The sequence below is a fragment of the Choloepus didactylus genome, chromosome 9, assembly GCF_015220235.1.
Source record: "Choloepus didactylus isolate mChoDid1 chromosome 9, mChoDid1.pri, whole genome shotgun sequence".
Taxonomy (NCBI): domain Eukaryota; kingdom Metazoa; phylum Chordata; class Mammalia; order Pilosa; family Megalonychidae; genus Choloepus; species Choloepus didactylus.
This window is the reverse complement of record NC_051315.1, coordinates 50,119,958-50,142,118: the sequence shown is the minus strand read 5'-3', so window position 1 is coordinate 50,142,118 and position 22,161 is coordinate 50,119,958. Positions and strand designations below refer to the sequence as shown.

General features: G+C 33.5%; 1 protein-coding gene across 8 annotated transcripts in view; it reads right to left on the bottom strand.

Moving 5' to 3' along the window:
- Positions 1 to 22,161, bottom strand: part of SLC4A10 (solute carrier family 4 member 10) — a 385,140-nt gene that overhangs the window by 285,097 nt on the left and 77,882 nt on the right. For 3 of the 8 annotated variants that reach the window (XM_037848896.1, XM_037848898.1, XM_037848899.1), the window contains exon 1: positions 5,418 to 5,546. The exons of 1 other annotated variant lie outside the window; for it this stretch is intronic. In XM_037848896.1, the coding sequence (XP_037704824.1) occupies positions 5,418 to 5,498 (81 nt within the window). In that variant the 5' untranslated portion in view covers positions 5,499 to 5,546. Of the gene's footprint in view, positions 1 to 5,417; positions 5,548 to 22,161 lie in introns of those variants that run through there. 4 more of the 8 variants (XM_037848892.1, XM_037848897.1, XM_037848900.1 and 1 more) reach the window with 3 other exon arrangements.

Here is a 22,161-nt window from a genome sequence, read left to right as displayed (position 1 = left end):
ATATGGATGACATACTAATGAGAATATTAGATTCCCATTTTTTCACAATTCTCATTCACAGATGACATCTTCGTGGGTCTGATGCCAAAAGTCACATCCCAGCTGCCACCTCTAAGGGAAATCTGCTCTTAGATATTACCCAACTTTTTTACTAACCCCAGATAATACTAAAATGCCTCTGGTGCATGGAGCAGAAGATTTAAAGGTGATGTTAAAAGTATTAGCAATGACAGTTTATCATTTCTAAATGAACAAAAAGCAAAGCTAAAATATCCGTGTGACTTTCATGATTAGAAATAGCAATTTCAATTTCCAATTTTCCGTAAGACAAAGTCCTTTTATCCAAAAATTCACCATAGTGACATGAGGAGTCTTTGTATTAAAATGATCTCACTAGGTTGTCCTTAGTCTAGAAAATGTCAAAACAGAGCCACAGCTAAATCAGATTACCTCCCAATAAAATAGAGTTTACATGAAGGACAAGCAGGAGGTCTCTTAGGACCTGAAATCTAGGACTTCTGAGTGGTTGTGGATAGACTGAGAAATGCTCTCATGTGCAATTTTGATAGAGAATTTTATTAAAATCCTTCATTTTGTTTTTACCCCCTACCTTGTCTACTAACTACTAAATCTACTCAGGAATTTAATTTTCACTTTCAACGTCTCAAGAGAGTTAGAGCTCTGAAAATGACTTCAAAATATAGGTACTGTTCTTTTGTTTTCAGTTTTATTTTTCCCCAGGAATAAGTAGATCAACACAGAAATGTTCTCAGTTTAGAAATCGTAACCTAACATTCAAGACTCTCTACTGTCTAGTGCCAGCAAACCTTTGCTATGATAGTTCAAATTACTCCACTTGGCTAAAGCCAAAATGGACTGTTCGGTATTCCCCAAACATATTTGCTTTCTGCTTCCCAACCTATTCTCATGTCTCCTCTGCCTAAAATGACCTTTCCTTCACCTTGCCAATCCTCAAGGTACCTTAGACACTACCTTTCCCACACTTGCCTGATTCCCCGTCTAGCCTGTTCCTTCTCTGGATTCCCCATCTAACTTGTCCCTCCTCTCAACTCAGTCTGAATTATTCTGCCCACTGAACTACAGCAGAGCAAACTGCACCCCTTTCATCCCTCTTTTGAATCTCGATGGCACTCACTACCTTCTCATATTGTTGTAGTTACTTGTATTTAGTGTTTATGACTCACTACCTGTGACTTCCTGGAAACAAGGACCTATTGGTCTTTATATCCTTGCCCAGTGCTGTGCTTCACAGCACACTGTGGGTATTTGTACGTTTGTTTTAACCAATTGCATTATCCTGAAATTCACTGATGCTGTGCCAGTTTTTTGAAAATAGCTGCAGACTGAGAACACTGCTCAAGAGAGGAGAACTGAAATTCAGAGGTGTCACAAAATGTAACACCTAAGCATTTAAATTTCATACAAACATCAAATTACTCAGTTGTACTTAAGAGTTTAATTACAATTTTTAAGCATATAGATGTTTTTACATTTATAAACACCAGAGATTCAAAATATTAAATAGGAACTATTAAATAAGAACTTGAATTGTTCTATTTGTATATATAGTATTGTATTCACAACATACTGCATTTTAGTCTTTAATCTAAAATGAAAGTATTTATTAATAAATATACTTGGTAAAACAAAAGTTGTGTTTAACTTTCAATGAAATTTTTTTGATGATTAAGAAAACAACTCAGATTAGTAAATCCAAGCTATGTAACTAATCCCTATTAAGTTCTTTAAACTTTGATTTTACCCCTTAATTTCAATCTGAAACTCTAACCAAAAAAGACCTGACATTACTGTTAAATTTTCCCAAAGGCCTAGTAATCTTTCTGTCATGAATGAAGTAGTCGGTATAATATAGGACAGCAAAGGATCTAGACACTTAGAATCCTAATAGAAATTTAAATCAGCCTAATAAGCAGATGCAAAAGCCTTTCAACATGAAGTTTTTCATCAAGCCACAATTATTATTGTCAGTAAATGTTGGAATTTAATCAGATGTAGCATGTTGTTCTTTGTTTGCATTTGTATAGCATATGTTTTTGGCTGAATTTCTTATTTGGTAAGGTGAGTGAAGGAAAGGCAACAAAACTAAACTACTTGACTACTGTTAACAAGGCCTGCCTGTCACAGCATATCCTAGCTCTTAGAATGTATATAACATCTGTCAACAACTACAGTGCTTGTTATATTCTAGGTACTTTAACAAGTGCTTTATATACAAGAATTAACTTAATCTTCACAACTCTTTGAGATAGGTACTATTATTATCCTATCTTACATATGAGGAAACAGGATCAGAAAGGTTAAGTAACTCACCCAAGAGCATCCAGCTAGTAAGTGGTATAGCTAAAATTTGAACCCAATAGATGTGGCTCTAGAGTCCTTATGCTTAACCACCACACTATACAGTCTCTTAGTGCAGCCAGCTGTTACAAGCCAGAAGAAATTTGTAAATCAACTTTCTACTGCCCTAATAAGAGTTACCAGGCATTTGGGAGGCACTACTGGTCAGCATCCCCCTGTTTGAGAGTCTGTGGCTACAAGGATTTTGCATCTACTCTACCACCCCTCTCTCTACCCTAACCCTACTGCTTTCAATCAGCATACTGATATATATATATATATATATATATATATATATATATATATATATGCCAAATCCAAGTTGGTTAAGTCCTACTTGCATAATAGCTCCTCCAGCTCCTATTCTCAGAGACTTAGGTGAATGCTATTCCCATCCCCACCCCCCATTTTATTCAAAGGACTACCCTAAACAACCTAGAAAGCCTCAGATACTCCCATATTTGCTACCCTTTATTTCCAAAGTTTAATCCTTATGAGTTCAAAACCCCCTTCCTTAATACTTAATTATCCATACTTAAGTCTGTAATTAAGCTGATTGTTCACATCCCTGTTTTGAGTTGATTCTTGAGGTCCCTGCTTGTGCCTCCAACCTGTAGGCTAGGTTCTCTTCCATTCTCAAAACAAACTGACAACTATGACTTACAAAACATACAAAGCTATTTTATTGATTCACAGTTTATAATGTCCTGGTGCAATAAATTGGGCATTCTAAAAGAATGTAATGCTCTTTTCAATAAAATTACAGAATGCTTGATCATACAGTTTGATCCAACCTCTAATTTCTCCAATATCAAGAAATTTACATGAGAAAAAGAATTATATAACTCATGCAAAACTTGAACATCAGTTTATAAATGAAGTTAAAACTAATTGCAGCATACAATCTTTGAAAAGTCAATCCAAAATGTGAGCTTATCTCATTGTGTACATTTACTCATAAGCTTCTTGAAAGCAGGAAACATTTTCTTTTCTGTATTCTTCACATCATCAAATACAGTATCTTGCAAATGATCTGCTTTCATATAGTGTTTACTCTATTGGAGAATTACTCAAATAGTTGCTTATAGACAGCTTATTTTTGGAAATTTGATATAAAAGGAAATGTATGCGTAAGGTAGTACACAGAGGCAACCATTGTAAAAAGAAGACCGATCGTTAATGGGCAGGCTTACAATCAATTTCATGACTCAAAAGGTTAAGGTCATCTTGCAGCACAAGAAGATTGACATTAAATTTAAATGTCTGCTACATTCCAGTCTGTCTTTACTTTTTTAATATATTTTGACACAGCAATAGAGAGAAATTTCTCTCCAATTTGTAAATGAAATGACAGTTCTAAGAAAAAATTTTCATCTTACAAAATTATTGAGGTATCCTGATTTAATTGTCATTAAATGAAACTAAACACAAATTTTTTATGGTTTGGTTCTTTTGAAAATGTCATAAATACAGTGAAAAATTACAAAATGCTGTGAAAACAATATGTAGAGGAATCCCAAAGCAGTGCCAAGAAACAGAATGTACTCACAGTGACTAATACATGCAAATACTGGAAATAAATTCTAACAGATTAAACAGGTTTTGTAGCAACTAAAAGATATATTCAAATCATTCTAAACTAATCAAGCTTAAAAATATGGCAATCTTCCCTACTAATAATATAAGCTGGCTAAGTAGCCTGAATAACATATAAATTATAACCAATATCAGTAGGTAGAATTTTTTTCAATGTGTTTTTAATTAAAAAGGAGAAACTGACCCCTTAACTGCATCAATTCACTGTTTCAGACTTCTTCAGTCTTTTGGCAAACATATTCATTTTTAATAGTGTGTCATTTCAACCTGATGAGGCATTAAATCTTAATCATATTATAGAATCATGAAGATAAACTATCTCTCTGTTGAGAAATGGGGAAAGATTTTACCTCTTTTTTTTTTTCTCAGTTAATGTTAAAAATCTGGTCAAATATCTTACAAGTTTTCTAAAATTGAGGAAGAATTATGTGTAATATAAAAAATAAAGAAAATGTATTTCCTTCAAAATCTGAATGTCAAACACAAGGAGTCTTAACTAAGTATGTAATTCTGAGGATTTGCTATAACAATTCAAAATTAAATGCATTATAACCTGATAGGCAAAAAGAGCTTAACATAAATAGCAGAATTTGGGGACGAAATGGATATATAAATTCAAATCCTTCACTGTGACAATTTTCTACTCTTTATAGTTAACAAGCTTAATATAGTCGTCTTTTCAGTTTGAAAATGAAAGTGAGCAAACGACAAATCTCTCTAGGTCAAAATATCTTTAACAAGCTTAAATGTCACAAGCTTTTTTTGTGAAAAACAGATTTGAAGCCTGGTTTCATTTATAAGCAATGCCTTAGCAGTTTTCTACATTAAAATCACCAAGAGTATCAGCATTTCAATAGGTCTGAGAAAGGACTGAAACCAATGCCTTTTAAAAATGCTCAGATACTGCACTATAAATATCAGGAAATTAGTTTATATTCCAGATGCTGATAAACAAGGTTCTGCTCTTCAAACTTTTATTGCTATGTGTTGCCATCACAAAGGTAGCAACATATATTTCTCTGCTTAAGAAATTGCAGATAAAAATTCTAATATGTCCCTATATATAAAGAGCTAGTTGTGTTATACCCTTATCGGTTTGATCAATTTATTCCGTTTTCGCCATTCTAAATAAAAGATGCAGCTTGACTCTAAACAGGCATAATCTGGAAAAATCCATAGAGCCCCCAAACTTGCTTTTAATCACATACAAAGAATCTCTTCCCTTACTCCCCACTCCCCACAAAAAAAGCTAAAGTAAACATGCACACATGCACTTCTAAAATTCATATTCTTTATCTACTACTGTAAATATTACTTGTTCAAATAGCCTAAAGAAAATCTGAGAATAAGCAATAACATTGATTAATACATTCTAAACGATTAAGACCTAGAAAACACAACTCTACATTCTAATAGTATCATCATAATTCATGAGGTCATACCTGATGATTTAGAGATTGGAAAGGCTCACAGGTTCCAGACTGCATGACCTCTCTATCCCCAGAAACCCCTAAAGATTGCATTTATTGTCTTACAAAAAATAACGAGTCTTTATCTCTCAGCATCTTCAGGGCTAGTGAAGAAAATATCAAATAGCAGATCTGTCCATCAGTGTCTGTTTAAGCCATCATCAGGATATCACATCTCATCTACTGTTTATCATCTCCCCTGTGCAGTTACAAATGCCCCATATTAAGGGAGGCTGACACAGTTGTATTTGCTGATGCTGCTGATGCTGTCTGAAAACAGAAAGCTCACTGCTTAGAGCAATTCTGATTCATCCAAACAGGGAATGAGCCACATCCTTCAGGTTTCCACTTCTGCTACTATAAAAATTCCACTTGCCAAGAAGAGTTTAATTTTTTGTTGATCCTTCAAAATTAAGCAATGTTCTATTTAATTAAGTGTGTCTGTTGCAAATATCATGTTAAAATGTCAATTCTTAATTATTAGGCAGTTTTCTCTGTACACAACTAAGCTTTAGTATAATGATTTAACAAGCGTAATTGCACTCTCGTTTTAGAGGAAACTTCTCTCTCTCCAAACCATGTGTCACACATCCAACCCATCAAAATTAGAAGCCCTAATGCAGGATTAAAGACTCTTTACTCTGGCAATCTTTAATAACAGTATATAATATGCAAATAGATAATAAGTACATATTCATTTATTTTCATGAACTTCATTTTTATTACATATACTTCAGATCAACATGCTCCAAATCTAAGTTAACTTTTATATTTTTATTCACCATGTTTTTCTACGGAGCTTAACATGAAAAAGACAACATGCCGTTATCAAATTCCAAAACTGTATGGTTAAATCTAAGAATAAAACTTATGTAAATTATTACATTGTTATTGTAAACTTTTATTGTGTCTTACTCATATTCACCACAGTTCTTGTAATGCTTTCTTTTGCCGCAGCATAGCCAGCTCAGGAAATTTTAAAACTGACGAAGTAGTCTGATAATAGAGAACTAATATCTTCTAAAATAATAATTGAAAATGCTTTCTCTTTGCCATGGGACAAAAGATTGTGTTTTAGAAATAAATAAAACAGAAACTAAAAATAGACTAAAATTAAAGTCTATTGAACTAAATTCAAAATTAGGACACCAAGTGCAGCATATTACCTTAAAACAGCCTTCACATATGTACAACATGAATTAATGATGCCCTGAACACTTTATCTATATACCTATAAAATAAACTGACATTTTTTTTAATTGAGCTCTTATGATATCTTTTTTTTAAATCTTCATTTTATTGAGATATATTCACACATCACGCAGTCATACAAAACAAATTGTACATTCGATTTTTCACAGTACCATCACATAGCCATACATTCATCACCTACATCAATCCCTGACACCTTCATTAGCACACACACAAAAATAACAAGAATAATAATTAAAGTGAAAAAGAGCAATTGAAGTAAAAAAGAACACTGGGTACCTTCGTCTGTTTGTTTGTTTCACTAACTGACATTTAATGATAGCTGCAGGCCCATACCACAAAAATGTTTTAGATAAATGCAGACTAAGAAATTAGTAGAATTTGCCCTCCATCACTGACAACACTTCATGAGCATAATAGATATTATTGTGGAGACTAGTCAAAATGAATCTTAAGGAATTGGGCTTTTTTAGTAATTGGTCCACACTATCCAAAAGTTCAGATGTAGGGTTTGGTATTTTGGCTATACGTATAAAATAACACACACCTAGATGAAAAACCATATGCAGACAAATGTAGTTTATCTATGCAGTATTTACCCTCTTATTGTGATCAAAAAAGTGCTCAGTCTTTAAGATCTATCTTCTCAATAAGACTGTCCTAGGTCTTATTGACCTTTCTCTATAATCATCCATTCTTTCATGTAGAATATATCTATTAAGCATCCTTTGTGTGCCAGCTATTCTAAAAGTGCTAGGGATGCTGTGTCAAATAACAGAAAACTTTCCATCACATAAAGAAGGTCATTAAACCTATGCTTTGTTATGATGGAAGCATTAAAAGTAGATATGAGAACGATAGCAGGACATCCTACCCTAATCTAGGGATCAGAAAGGATCTCTCTAAGGAAGCACTATTAAAACAGAGAAAGTTCTGAGCAAGTCATATTCAAGGAATAGTATGTACAGCATGGTTAGAACATAAAGTGCAATGATAGTGTGACTAGGCAAGGCTGGAACGGTAAACCAAGACCCCTCATGGGAAGCTCAGGAGTCATTTAAAGAGTTTGAGCTTATACTTAAGGGAATGAGAAGCCATTGATATAATCAGTTTTGTAGTTTTAGATTATCCTGGCTACAGTGTGAAGAATCTACTGAGTTACATTAAAACTAGAGAAGAGAGACAAGTGGCCGTTACACAAGTACAGGCAAGGGATGATGATGTCTGAACAAAAGTAGTTACAGTAGGAATGAACAGAAATGAATAGATTTCAGATATACTTCTTAGTTAAAAGGGATAGGTTTGGGGGTTGAATGTGAGAGAAGAGGGAGAGAGAAATTCCTACTCTCCTATATTCCTAAAAATTCCTAATCTATATCATTACAAACAGATCTCATTTTGACAATCAATACACCTTCATCACGTGTCCTAATGTATTATTATTTTCCATTTCATGTGCATATGTTTAGTTTTTATAAACTAGCAAAAAAAAAAAACCTTGAGAAGGAAGACTCATATTTACATTCCTTTTGTGTCCTTTCATAATGTGCACATCTGAAGTAAACAAAAATTGCACTTTTCTTTCAGATAATATTGTTACAACATGGTACAAACTTTGTTTTGTTTTGTTTTTATTAGAGAAGTTATAGATTTACAGAAAAATCATGCAGGAAATATAGAGTTCCCATATCCTACACATACTCACCCACCCATCCACCCACCCATATATACACACACACACTTTTCCCTATTATTAATACTTTGTATTAGTGTGGTACCTCTGTCACAATTAATGAAAGGATATTATTATAATTGTACTACTAACTATAGGCCATAGTACATTAGAATGCACTGTGTTGTACAGTCTTAAGAGGTTTTTTTTAATTTTTATTCCAGTAACATATATTTAACATAATATTTCTTCTTTTAAACACATTCAGAGGTCTTAATTACATTCAAAATGTTGTGCTACCACCACCACCATCCACTACCAAAACTTTTCCATTACCCCAACCAGAAACTCTGTACCAATTAAGCATCAATTCTACACTTCCTACCACTACCCCAGGCACTAGTAACCTGTATTCTAGTTTCTGACTCAATGAATTTGCTTATTCTAATTATTTCACATCAGTAAGATCATACAGTGTTTATACTTTTGTGTCTGGCATATTTCACTCAACATAATATCTTCAAGGTTCATCCATGTGGTTGCATGTGTCAGTATGTCATCCTTTTTTTGCTGAGTAATATTCCATTCTATGTATATATCACATTTTATTTATCCATTTGTCTGTTGTTGGGCACTTGGGTTGCTTCCATATTTTGGCAGTTACAAATAACACTGCTATGAACATCAGTGTGCTAATAATATGTATTCGAGTCCCTGCTTTCAATTCTTTTGGGTATATACCTAGAAGTAGGATTGCTGATTCATATGGTAATTCTATATTTAACTTTCTGAGACACTGCCAATCTATCTTCCACAGTGGCTGCACCATTTTACATTCCCATCAACAAGAATGAGTGTTTCTATTTCTCCACATCCTGTCCAACACTTGTAGAATTTTTCTTGATTTCCTCCTTAGACTGTTTGCTCTTAGTGTACAGAAATAGTCCTGATTTTTGCATGTTGAGCATGTTCCTCACCACTTTGCTGAATTTGTTTATTATCTCTAGAAGCTTTTCAGGATTTTTTATATATAGTATCATGTCATGTGCAAGTAGGGAAAGTTTTACTTCTTCCTTTCCAATTTGGATGTGTTGTATTTGGTTTTTTTGTTTTGTTTTGGTTTGGTTTTTTTTCTGTCTCTTGCCTAACAGCTCTTGCCAGAACTTCCAGTGAAATGTTGAATAACAGTGGTGACAGTGGGTATCCTTGTCTTGTTACTGTTCCTAGAGGGAAAGCTTTTAGTCTTTCACCATTTACTATGATGTTACTGGTGGTTTTGTATGTATGTCCTTTATTATGTTGAGGAAGTTTCCTTCTATTCCTAGTTTTCTAAGTGCTTTACAAAGAGGGGTGGTAAATTTTGCCAAATACCTTTTCTGCATCAATTGAGATGATCATGTTGTTTTTTCCCCTATATTCTAGTAATGTGGTACATTACAGTAATTGATTTTATGTTGAAACACCTGGGCATACTTGGGATAAATCCCAGTTGATCATGGTCTATAATTCTTTTAATTTGCTGTTGGATTCATTTTGTTAGTATTTTGTTGAGAATTTTACATCTATATTCATAAGGGATATTCATCTGTAATTTTATTTTCATGTGGTATCTTTATCTGGCTTTGGTATGAGGGTGATGTTGCCCTTATAGAATGGGTTAGGGAATGTTCCCTCCCTTTCAATTTTTTTGAAGAGTTTAAGCAGGATTAGTATTAATTCTTGGAATGTTTGGTGAAATTCACCTGTGAAGCCATTTGGCATTGAGTTTTTCTTTGTCTTCAGGTTTTTGATTACTATCTCAATCTCTTTACTTACTATTGGTCTGTTATGATCTTCTATTTCTTCTTGAGTCAGTGTAAGTAGTTTCTGTGTTTCTAGGAATTTGTCCAGTTCATCCAGGTTATCTAATTTGTTTGCATCCAATTTTTCATGTATCCTCTTATAATCCTTTTTATTTCTGTAAGCTCAATGGTAATGTCACCCTTTCATTTTTTATTTTAGTTATTTGCATCTCCTTTTCTCTTGGTCAGTCAGGCTAAAGGTTTGTCAATTGTATTGGTCTTCTCCAAGAATCAACTTTTGGCTTTGTTGATTCTATTATTTTTTTTTTTTTTTTTATTTCGTTCATCTCCTCTTAATCTTTTTTTCCCTTCTGCTCACTTTGGGTTTAGTTTGTTCTTCTTTTCTTAGATCCTTCAATTGTAAGGTTAAGCCCTGATATGAGATCTTTCTTCTTTTTTAATGTAAGCATTTAGACATAAAACTTTCCCTTTCAGCAATGCCTTTGTTGCATCCTATAAGTTACGTTATATTGTGTTTTCAATTCCATTTGCCTTGAGGTATTTCATAATTCCCTTGTGATTTCCAATAGTTTGTTTAATAGTGCATTGTTTAATTTCCACATATTTGTGAATTTTCCAGTTCTCCCTTTGTTATTGATTTCTAACTTCATTCTATTGTGACTGGGGAAGATAAACTATAAAATTTCAAATTTTTTAAATTTAAATTGAGACTTGTTTTGTGACCTAATATATAGTCTATACTGGAGAATGATCCATGTGCACTAGAGAAAAATATATATTCTCCTGCTATTGTGTAAAGTGTTCTAAAAATGTTGGTTATGTTTAGTTGGTTTATAGTATTATTCAGGTCATCTATTTCCCTATTGATCTTTTGTTTAGATGTTCTATACATTATTGGAAGTGGTACTGGAGTTTCCTGTTTTTAATAGAACCATCTACTTCTCCCTTCAAATAGGTCAATATTTGCCACATATATTTGGGGCTCTGCCATTATATGCATACATATTTATAACTATTGTGCCTTCTTGTAAGAATTGAGCCCTATATCATTAAATTTTTACTTACTTTCTTTTCACAATATAGTTTTCGACTTAAAGTCTATTTTATCTGATAGTAGTTTAGCTCCCCCACCTCTCTTTTGGTAATATTTGTATCCATTCATTTCATACTTGTGTCTTTGAATTTAAGGTGAATCTCTTGTATACAGCATATAGTTGGGTCATACTTTTTATCCATTTTGCCAATCACTGCCTTATGCCTGGAGAGAGTAATCCATTTACATTTAAAGTCACTACCGATAATGCAAGACTTTCTTCTGCCATTTTACTCTTTAGTCTTTGTAAGTATTATACCTTTTTTACCTCAAGTCTTCCATTAATGCCAACTTTCATATTTATTTGACTTCTTTGTATTGTACCATTCTGAGTCCCTTTTTATTTCTTTCAGTATACATTTTTCATATATTTTCTTTCTTCTGTCAGCTCCAGTCTTCTGTTGAAACCCTCTATGGAATCTTTCATTTCGCTTATCACTATCTTCAACTCCAGGATTTGTTTGGTTCCTTTATAAAATTTCTGTCTCTTTATTGAGAATAACAAACTTTTCATTCACTGTTTTCCTGATATCCTTTTGTTCTTTCTCAGTGTTCTCCTTTTATCTCCTTGAGCATATTAAGGATCATTTTTTTTTAAGTCTTTGTCCAGAATGTCCAAAGTCTGGTCTTCTACATTGATGGTTTCTGGGTTTTTATCTTGTTCTCTTGGCTGAGCCACCATTTATTACATCTTTGTTTGTCTTGTAATCTTTTGTTGCACACTACATTTTAATAATTTAAAGTGTTAACTCTGGGATTTATTCCCTGGTCTGCCTGTTCCTTAAAGTTTGTATCCAACTAGGGATATGTTAGAGATTTCCTTAAGTGCCAGGAAACAAAACAAACAAACCAATGCAAAAAAAACCACCTTTCATTTTCTTTGCAAATTGGCTCTGCATTGGCTGGTGCTCTCCTTCTGAGTTTGGGCCCTCTATCAAGAAGATCACTCTGAGGCAAATATGAAGTGCAGGGTCCTTTCCATCTTTTCTGAGCCTACTTCTTATCCTGGGCTTGTGCTTGCTCTTGGCTTTAGGAATTTCCATTTGCAAGAATTCACATGCCCCCTCTACTCTCTATTAAATAGACTTATCCTTGGGGGTGCTCTGTTGTATGATTTAAAGCAGGTGATCCTTTACCCCAGGCCACTTTGACTTAATTGTTTCTTACTCTGCTTTAGCTGTTCACAAGCTGCTTCTGCCTGCAGGGCAAGTTCTGGGAGAGTGAACCCAAGGCAAAATTCCTGGTTCAGTCTTCAGGCTGCCGTCTGATAAATTGCCCTTACACACAGGCTCCAAAGTATGTGCTTAGGAGTTACTCTATTCCCACCAGAACAGAGCAAGGCACCTACAAAAATGGGAGTGCCATCTGGCTCCACACCACCTCAGGGAGGGGATACAGAAGGGACCAGCAAGGGCGGAATGAGCTTCTCCTGCTGTTTTTAAAGCTGTATTTTCTTGATTCGGCAAACACCCAATTACTGCAACCCTCTAACTGTTTTCAGGAACTTTGAGGAAGATGTTCTCTGCCAGTTTTCACTAGTTGTTCAAAGATTCTGTGGGAAATGGCACCCTGGACCATCTTACACCACCGTCTTTGTTGACCAGCACAAACTTTGTCTTACTCCTTCTCTGGACATTATTAATTAGCATGTATCATTTACATTTTCTCAGTATTTTCTTGCCAACACAATTGATCTTTTGCAATTAAAATACCAAACCCAGAGTGCAAAAAGCTCTTAATCTCTCTACTATGTTTGATAAAATCATATTAAACCAGAAAATTATTTTATTTATAATCTTTTATTTGACCTACTTAATGGTAATTTTGCATGGGCTAACCATAACACCTATTTTTTAAGTGACTTGTTATGTGAAGAAAAATATTTATTCATCCAAATGTTATTAATAGCAGTATCATTCATATATACTCACAACAGTAAATCAGAATGCCTCTACACTTTTCTTAACAAGACTACATGACAAAAGTTTTATAGAAAGGAATGAAGAACACCTTAAATATAGCAGAAAAAATCCCTGAACTGAATAAGGAGAGAACCAAAAGGGTGCAAAGTACAAATCAAAAGTAATTTTATCTATTTAATGATTTGCTGAACACCAGAACATCTCAAATAAAAAAAATGATTAGCATCTTAAAAACAGCAAGAGCTTTATAATATTATATATGTTTATCTTTTTGTTTTTCATCTCTCAGGGACCATGTAATCCAATGCTCTCATTTTACATTTAAGGTAACTTAACCTTAGAAAAATTAAGTGACTTATCCAAGGTCAGTTAGCAGAGTCAAGGCCAGAATTCAGAAATCCTATCTCCTGGTTTCAAAGTTTTCCCCAATATAAATCAATTTGTCTTTCAATTTTATCTTTGTATATACTTTATCTTTAATAATTAAAATAACATCCTTTTTAATATTGTTTCCTATATTTTTGTTGGGTTAAGAAACATAGTGAACACTTCAGAAAAATAATACCATAAAATCATGTCTTTCATAGTAGTTAATTTTTCACAAAGCATTTATTTTTTATTTTTATTTAAAGATGGCTTAGTTCAGAAACTGCTTCTGCAAACCTAAGTACTTCATTTTGTTTCATCCACTACTACTAAAGGAAGTGTAAATTAGTTCAATTTTGCAAAGTAGTTTGGCAAAATGTATTAAGATCCTTAAAGATATTCAATTCTTTGTCTCAGTATTTCCAATTTGGAGAACCTGTCTGAAGGAAATCATCTAAAATGAAGATTAAGTTTTATGTACAAATATGTTCATTGCTATATTATTTAGAAGAAGGGAAAAAATAGGAACAACAATAAGAGAAAGGTTACCTAAATTATGATACACCAAAAATAAAATGCTATGTAACCACTGAATATTATCAATGAAATATATTAATGACACAGGGAAATGTGTATCATAATAGATTATGATATGGAAACAGAACCACAACATATTTATGCAGTACAATCTCTCTATTTAAAATATACACTGAAAAAAATAGCAAAATACAGAAATTTTAAAAGATGGCCCCAATATAACTCATCTCATAAATATATACCTATGTATTTCATATTTTTCTTATAAAAATAAGAAACAGTTTCTAAGGAGTATTTAAGTTTTTTAAAAGCATATATTCTGGTTTCTAATGTGCTTCCCCTTTTCACTAAAAATTGTGCCTCAAATTTGTCTTTCTAATGTTTTCCTCATACTTCTGCCCTAATTTCTTGAAAATATTCAAATCTACTTCTATTATACTATCTATACTTTAAAAATCATTCTTCATGTGCCTTGCCTAACACATAAAGTGTACATGTGATTGTTTATTTTCACACTACTTATATTGCGTTAAAGCTGGTACAGACTGTTTTTTTGGAAAATTAGCTCTCACACCAGTTTTAGCGTTATATGAAAAAAAATTGAAAGAAGTGTGTGCATGACTTTGTGTCACCGGCTATTTATCTAACTAAGGTCTTCAAAATCTTTTGCATTGTGATTTGATCTAAGGTGATTTTTACAAGCAGCAGGACAATGGGAATCACTTTAGAATACTAGAGAGTACCTACTCCCCTTTTTGAGAAATGGTGAAAACAGTCTTATTCGTCATTTATACAAGAAATATGGTTGAAGTTGAGGGCATAGATCACCAAGAGATAACCATTACTAATGAGGAAACTCAGACCTCATAGTTGGTGAAAAAACTGATCATTCCCATTGAAATCCTAGTTATTATGATATATATTCACTGCTGCCTGATGGAATAAATGTTGTGGATGCCATAATCCAAAGGTTCAGCTCAGAGGAAGTATCTATACATTTAAAAAAGCCTTTATGTGTATAAATATGTAAAAGGAAAGTATTTTTCAATATACTAATGACAATATCAAACCTCAAGGACAATATCAAACCTCAATGACATATCATGTCTTTTTTTTAACTCAAGGTATCAACAAATTCCATTTTTTTTCCAAATTTCATCCTCATTCTACTAGTTTTTTTAGTAAAACTGTAAAGTGGATCACAAAATAGAGAAAAATAAAAGGTGTAACAATTTATTGAATAATACTGACTTTGTATTTGTATAACTTTTAATACCTGTTACAAAATAATTCATGCTCTATACAGATAACTCAGAAAAAAAAAAACAGAAGGTGAGGGGATCACTTATAAAATTCCATTATTCCAAAATAACCATTATTATTTTACTTCTAGTATTTTAATTAACATACACTTAAAATTATATTAAATTATTCATCTCTACCTAGTATCATATTATGAACATTTCCTAATGTCAGTAAGTGTTTTTTGACAACATAATGCTTAATGGCTAAGTGGTATTCTATTCAAATAGAGGTACTCTATTTAATCAATCCTTTATTCTTAGACAGTTTTTTTTTTCACTTTCAAATATTATAAATATTGTACATAACACTGTCATGAACATCTTTGTGTACTCAGTCTTACACACATCGTCTGAATATTTCCTTATGATAAACTCCTATAGTGGATCAAAGGATATGAACATTTTTGAGGCTTTGGATAAAAATTGCCGCCTTACCCTCCAGAGGGCTTATATCTATTTAGATTCTCCAACAAAAATTATTTGTTTCCCCAGTCTCTTGTCAAAACTGGGTATTATCACCCAGTCTTTGTGTGGAATAACAGTCTCAATAAGTTAATATGAAATTAAAAAAGAAAACTAGACATACATTTAGACAGAGGCTTAAATTATGGATAATTAAACCAAACAGAGTTATCTTTTTAAGTTTTCTAACAATAATCTAGAATATGCTTCTATGTTCATATACAAAGATATAGTGAATGTGTCTAGGATTGTAAGGCAAAACAACCTTTTGAACAGAAGTTACTAAAAGTTAGCAAAGGTGACTAATTCAAAACCAATGCAATTATAAATGTGTGTTTAGTCTTCATCTTTTTTGTATGACATCTCTGAAGTGAGTGAACTGACAGACAGGATGTCATTCACCCAGGGCAGTGCTATTTCACTCATGCAAACAGAAATACAGATTTTTTGAACCTGGGAAAACCTCTCTACTGACTATCAAATATACCTTCAACCAAGAAACCTCTCAGGAGAACACCAAGCCACCAAAATATCTTGTGTAAAGATAATATTTTTCGTTTATTCTTACTCTCTCTGGTTACCATTCCTGTCCTAAGAAAATGGAAAAAAAAAAACCATAAATACAAATTCAAAATGTGTCTAACCTTAAAAGTATTCACTGTTGACAAAATCAATAAAATGATGATCTTTTGAGTGAAATTTTCTGACAGATTCAGCTATCATTAAAATGCAATCCTAGCAATACTAAAATTGTACTTAAAGTGGTAGTTATGGAAAACAGGAGACAGGTTTGTCTATTTTAATTCTAATGTAGACTGAATCACTGATAATAAATAAGTATAATTTTATAACAAAAACAACTGAAAGGAAAATAATTAAAATACCTCTAATATGTACTAACATACCTATTAGGCAAAAGAACTCAGAGGGAATAAAAATATATATTCAGGGCCCCCCTGAGGAGCTGGGGGAAAATGCAGAAGTGCTGGACTTCTTCACCTGGACTGTTGCTGATGTTCTCACAAACACTGAGGATTGGTGGTTTGGTATGCTGAGCCCTCTATCTTGCGGCTTGCCCTTAGGAAGCTCGTTACTGCAAAGGAGAGGCTAATCCTGCTTATAATTGTGCCTAAGAGTCTCTCCCTGAGTGCCTCTTTGTTGCTCAGATGTGGCCCTCTCTCTCTAGCTAAGCCAACACAGCAGGTGAACTCACTGCCCTCCGCCCCTACATGGGATCTGACTCCCAAGAGTGTAAATCTCCCTGACAACACAGGATATGACTCCCGGTGATGAATCTGGACCCGGCATTGTGGGACTGAGAACATCTTCTTGACCAAAAGGGAGATGCGGAATGAAACAAAATAAAGTTTCAGTGACTGAGAGATTCCAAACTGAGTTGAGAGATCACTTTGGTGGGCACTGTTATGCACTATATAGATAACCCTTTTTAGGTTTTAATGCATTGGAATAGCTAGAAGTAAATACTTGAAACTGTCAAACTGCAACCCAGTAGCCTTGACTCTTAAAGACAACTGCATAGCAATGTAGCTCACAAGGGGTGACAGTGTGATTGTGAAAGCCTTGTGGATCACACTTCCTTTATCCAGTGTATGGATGGATGAGTAGAAAAATAGGGACAAAAACTAAATGAAAAATAGGGTGGAGGGAGATAATCTGGGTGTTCTTTTTTACTTTTATTTTTTATTCTTATTTTTATTCTTTCTGGTATAAGGAAAATGTTCAAAAAATAGATTGGGGTGATAAATGCACAACTATATGATGGTACTTTAACAGTTGATTGTACACCACGGATGATTGTATGGTATGTGAGTATATCTCAATAAAACTGAATTTAAAAAAAAAAAAGAACTCAGAGGTCTGTGGTTAAAAACAGAGGCTATTCAATGTAGCTTACAAGAGGTGACAGTGTGATTGTGAAAGCCTTATGGATCACACTCCCTTTACCCAATGTATGAATGGATGAGTAGAAAAAAATGGGGACAAAAAACTAAATGAAAAATAGGGTTGGGGGGAGTGTTTTGCGTGTTCTTCAATTTTTTATTCTTATTTTCACTTTTTCTGGTACAAAGAAAATGTTCAAAAAATAGACTGGTGTGATGAATGCACAACTATATGATGATATGGTGAACAAATGTACATTTTGGATTATTGTATGGTGTATGAATATATCTCAATAAAATTGAATTAAAAAAACAGAGGCTATTGAGACAGATTACTCAGATCAAATCTTGACTCTGTGACCTTGGGGTCACTATGTACCCTCTCTGACTCAAGTTTCCTCATATGTAAAATGATGATATGTAAAAATCCTTGTTAAGATTGTTGCAATGATTAAATGTGATGAATACGTAAGAAAAAGTTAAAGCAGTGCCTGGCACAGAATGATTGCTGAATAAATGTTTGCTATTATCAGTCCAGGAAAGATTGGCTTGGTATAATATTTTTAAAAAGATAAAAGTTAAAAGGAAAAGACAGAAAAGAAAACCAACTGCATAAAATAAGAGTACAGCACAATCAGAAGTATATACATATTTGAGTGAAAGTTTCCAAGATCTAAAGATGACAATCTAGATATTCCAGGCCTAGATCAGCAGAATATGCTTACCAAAATAATATTAGTTCAGGGATATAACAAAACTTTTGTACTACAGTGACTTTGGAGTCAGACAAACTTTGATTAAATCTTGGATTCACCAGCTAGTAATAACCATGAGCAAGCTGTTTAAGCTCCTCACCTCAGTTTTCTCATCTGTAAAATACCATTAATAATATTAACTACCTCACAAAATTGTCTAGAACGTTAAATAAAATAGTATACATAAGGCAATCAGCACAGTCCAGCACATATAAGCTGAATATCTATCTATCTATCTATCTAGCTATCTAGCTATCATCATCATCATCATCATCACCTCCACTATGGACAGAAGAATCAATGGATCATTTAAAAAGTTAATAACTCAAGGTAGGGAGGAAATTACATAACAGGAGTACCAGTACTTTCCGCTTGCCACTTCAATGTCCATTTCTCTGCCCTTATTATTCTCAACCTTGGCAGCATTTGCCATTATCGATGACTCATAATCCTGTCATAGGTTAATTACTGAACAAAGGTGGTTGCTATACTAATGACCATCTGATTACCAAATCCTGCAAAGTTTTTCTATTCATCATTGTTTTTGACCTATCCAAAACTCCCATGTTACTATCTAGTCCAAAATTCTCTGCAAATACACTATCTTAGCATTTGATGACCTCCATGATCTGACCCTGAAAGACTTTTCCAATATTATTAACCAATACTCTCTTTCCTCTGGTACTCCACCCAAACCCAACAGCTCACCATCCCCAATAAAGATTATGTATTTTAAGGCCTCTATCTTTGCTCATGCTATTATATCTGGATCTTGTTTCAGATATCGGTTCTGCCATTATTAATTGCAGGACATTCTACAAGCTACAATACTTCTATGGACCTCAGTTTCTTATCTGTAAAATGGAAATACATATCTAATAGTGTTCCATAAGGATTAGATGAATTAAAAATATGAACTTCCTAAGTCACACAGTGCCTGCCTACGACATAAGTGTTTAAGAAATGTTGTTGGTGTTGTTGTTAGAATGCATGCTTTTCTCCCTCGTCTCCACAGGTAATCTATTTATCAAATCTAACAAAAACCAAAAACCATCTTCCATGAAACATTCCCTGATCACGGCCTTTTGGTTCTACTCCAAGTCTCACATATCTTTTAACTAATCCTCAACTTTCCTTCCTTACCTCTCTGAAACATTTGCTCTTTCTTTGAAGTTACATAGGGCTTTACCTTTTCTGTCGTTTTCAATTATTAGGTTCCTTAAAGCAAAAATCCATGTAGGATTCATAGCACCTAATATAGTTCCCTGAACTTAACATGTATTTGAAAATATTTATTGAATCAGTGGAAGAAGGAAGTGCAATTGCCATTTTTCAGGCCACCAAGATACATCTTTCTACAGAGGATGGTTGTTAAGAAACTGGTACTCATACAGCTAACAGAAGAGCAGTTTCAGAGATGACTCAAACAAGGGAAATATCGTTAAGGTCAGGTAGCTGTGTATTAATTGCATCCCCCAAAAAAGATATGCTTAAGTTCTAAATCCCTGAACCTCAAAGTGTGACCATATTTGGAAATAGGTCATTGCAGATGAAATTACTGAAATTAAGATGAGGTCATACTGGAGGAGGGTGGGTCCCTAACCCAATATGACTGGTGTTCTTATAAGAAGAGGGAAATATGGACACTCACAGACACTAGGGAAAAGGCCCTGTGAGGATGGAGGAGGCAAAAATTGGAGTGATGCCTCCACAAGCCAAGGAATGTTGAGTAAGGGAAGGACTCTCCCCTACAGGCTTTGGCAAGTCCCTGCTGACAACTTGATTTCAGACTTCCAGCCTCCAGAATGGTGACACAATAGATTTCCATTATTTTAAGCTACCAAGTTTGTGGTACTTTGTTATGGCAGCCCTAGGAAATTAATATACCCTGTAATTTGCTGTCACCAAATATTTGTTCCATTGGATTTTTGTTCTCTTTTAGTGCTGTGGTTGTAGAATGCAGGAATTAGTCTATTAAGAAGCTCTTAAATTCAATGGAAGAGTGCTTCTTAAGCCTGACTGTAAAGAGTGCTATAATATTTTTAAAAATTTAACTCTTTGGAATTTATTCTATAAAAATACCCTAATGGACAAGAGCAAAAAATATGAGTATAATGTTTATGGAAACAGTATTTATAATAACAAAATATTGGAAGAACTCTAAATGTTAATTAATGAATGTTTTGTTAAACATAATTATAAATGTACAGGTAAATGTCCTCAAGGAACCACATTAAACTGCTCATAGTTGTTATCATTAGGACTTTAGATTGAGGAAGTGGCCAGGGAAGTTTTCTGTCCAATAACACACACCTCCTGAAGGTTGAAAATGAAATTAGATACTAGACATCCAGAAAATGAAATTTAAAAATCACCAACACTACTCTCTCTTTCCTTTCAGGAACAACCATTATTGGGTATATAAGAGCAAATTAAGTGCTATGAATGAAACATCAGCCACAAGGATCAATTTGTAAATAATGTTTAAAATAAATGCTGATCATAAGTATCCCAAAAATCAGTTTTACTCAATGATAAATGGCAGAGACTTCAGAAACACAGAAATAAGGTAAGGAAGAAGAATAATCTCTTCTCTACTCAACTGACTTTAGGATTCTTGGATTCTTTGTATTTAAACTTACAATACTTATTCATCTCCATTTTATTGAACTCCAGATATCTTACTGTTATTACTTTGAGGACAAAAAGTAACTACTACATCGTATTCACATACACAAATATTTGATTAGTTACAATTTTACATTCAGTTTTTTTGTTGTTGTTTTTGCAGGGTATGGACACACAGTTAATTAAACGGATTATTGAAACTTTGCCTAAAGACCACTATGATTTTGACTACAGGACACAGAAATATAAAATATTATTCAATGTTGACATACTAAGATTTTTGAAACAATCTATCTCAATTCTATTTACATCCAGCAGTAATTTAAAGCTAAAATAATTACCTGTGTTAGAAGCATAAAATACTGACAGAATGAGATGAGTTAATGTTCATCTCAAAGAGCAATTCTGCAACTTGATTCATTTTCTGTTGACTGATGGTTATCTTTCAAGTTTTAAATTAGGTTAAGAAGGTTTTAAATCCTGTTTTAAATTAATTAGGTGAACTAGCAAACTCATATCAAACATGCTTCTTTCACAGAACATAAATCAAACAAGAATCTGAATTATTCTGGCTACTAGCCACCAAAAGAATAGCTTGTTATGCCTCCAAATTTATCCATTAAAAGCCTTGGTCCATACCATGGTTTTCCCCTCCCCTTTCTTTCTAAAATAAATTCCTTTCTTTAAAAAAAAAAAGTGCATACAGAAACTGAAAGTCTCTATTCCTCTTTTACTTTTAACAACCTGCTGTAGTTTCTGAATTTTATTCATTAGACAATTTTGTGTTGTGCTGCTTTAAAACACTGAGAGCTAAAAGAAGTAAAATTTGGTCTCTGCTCTCAGGAAGCTTGAAGTATGTTGGGAAAAGAAAACATGGGGGAGTTTAAAGTTCCTCTTGTGGAGGTTTTTCCATCGTTAATTCCCAGTTTAAATAATCTGTTCCCCTGACCCCATAATTCTGATTTCTTTATACTAAACAGCTATTAGGTCACATGCCATAAACAATATGTCTCAATGACACACGTGTTATAAACAAAATTATTGGAGAATGTAGGTAAGGTGA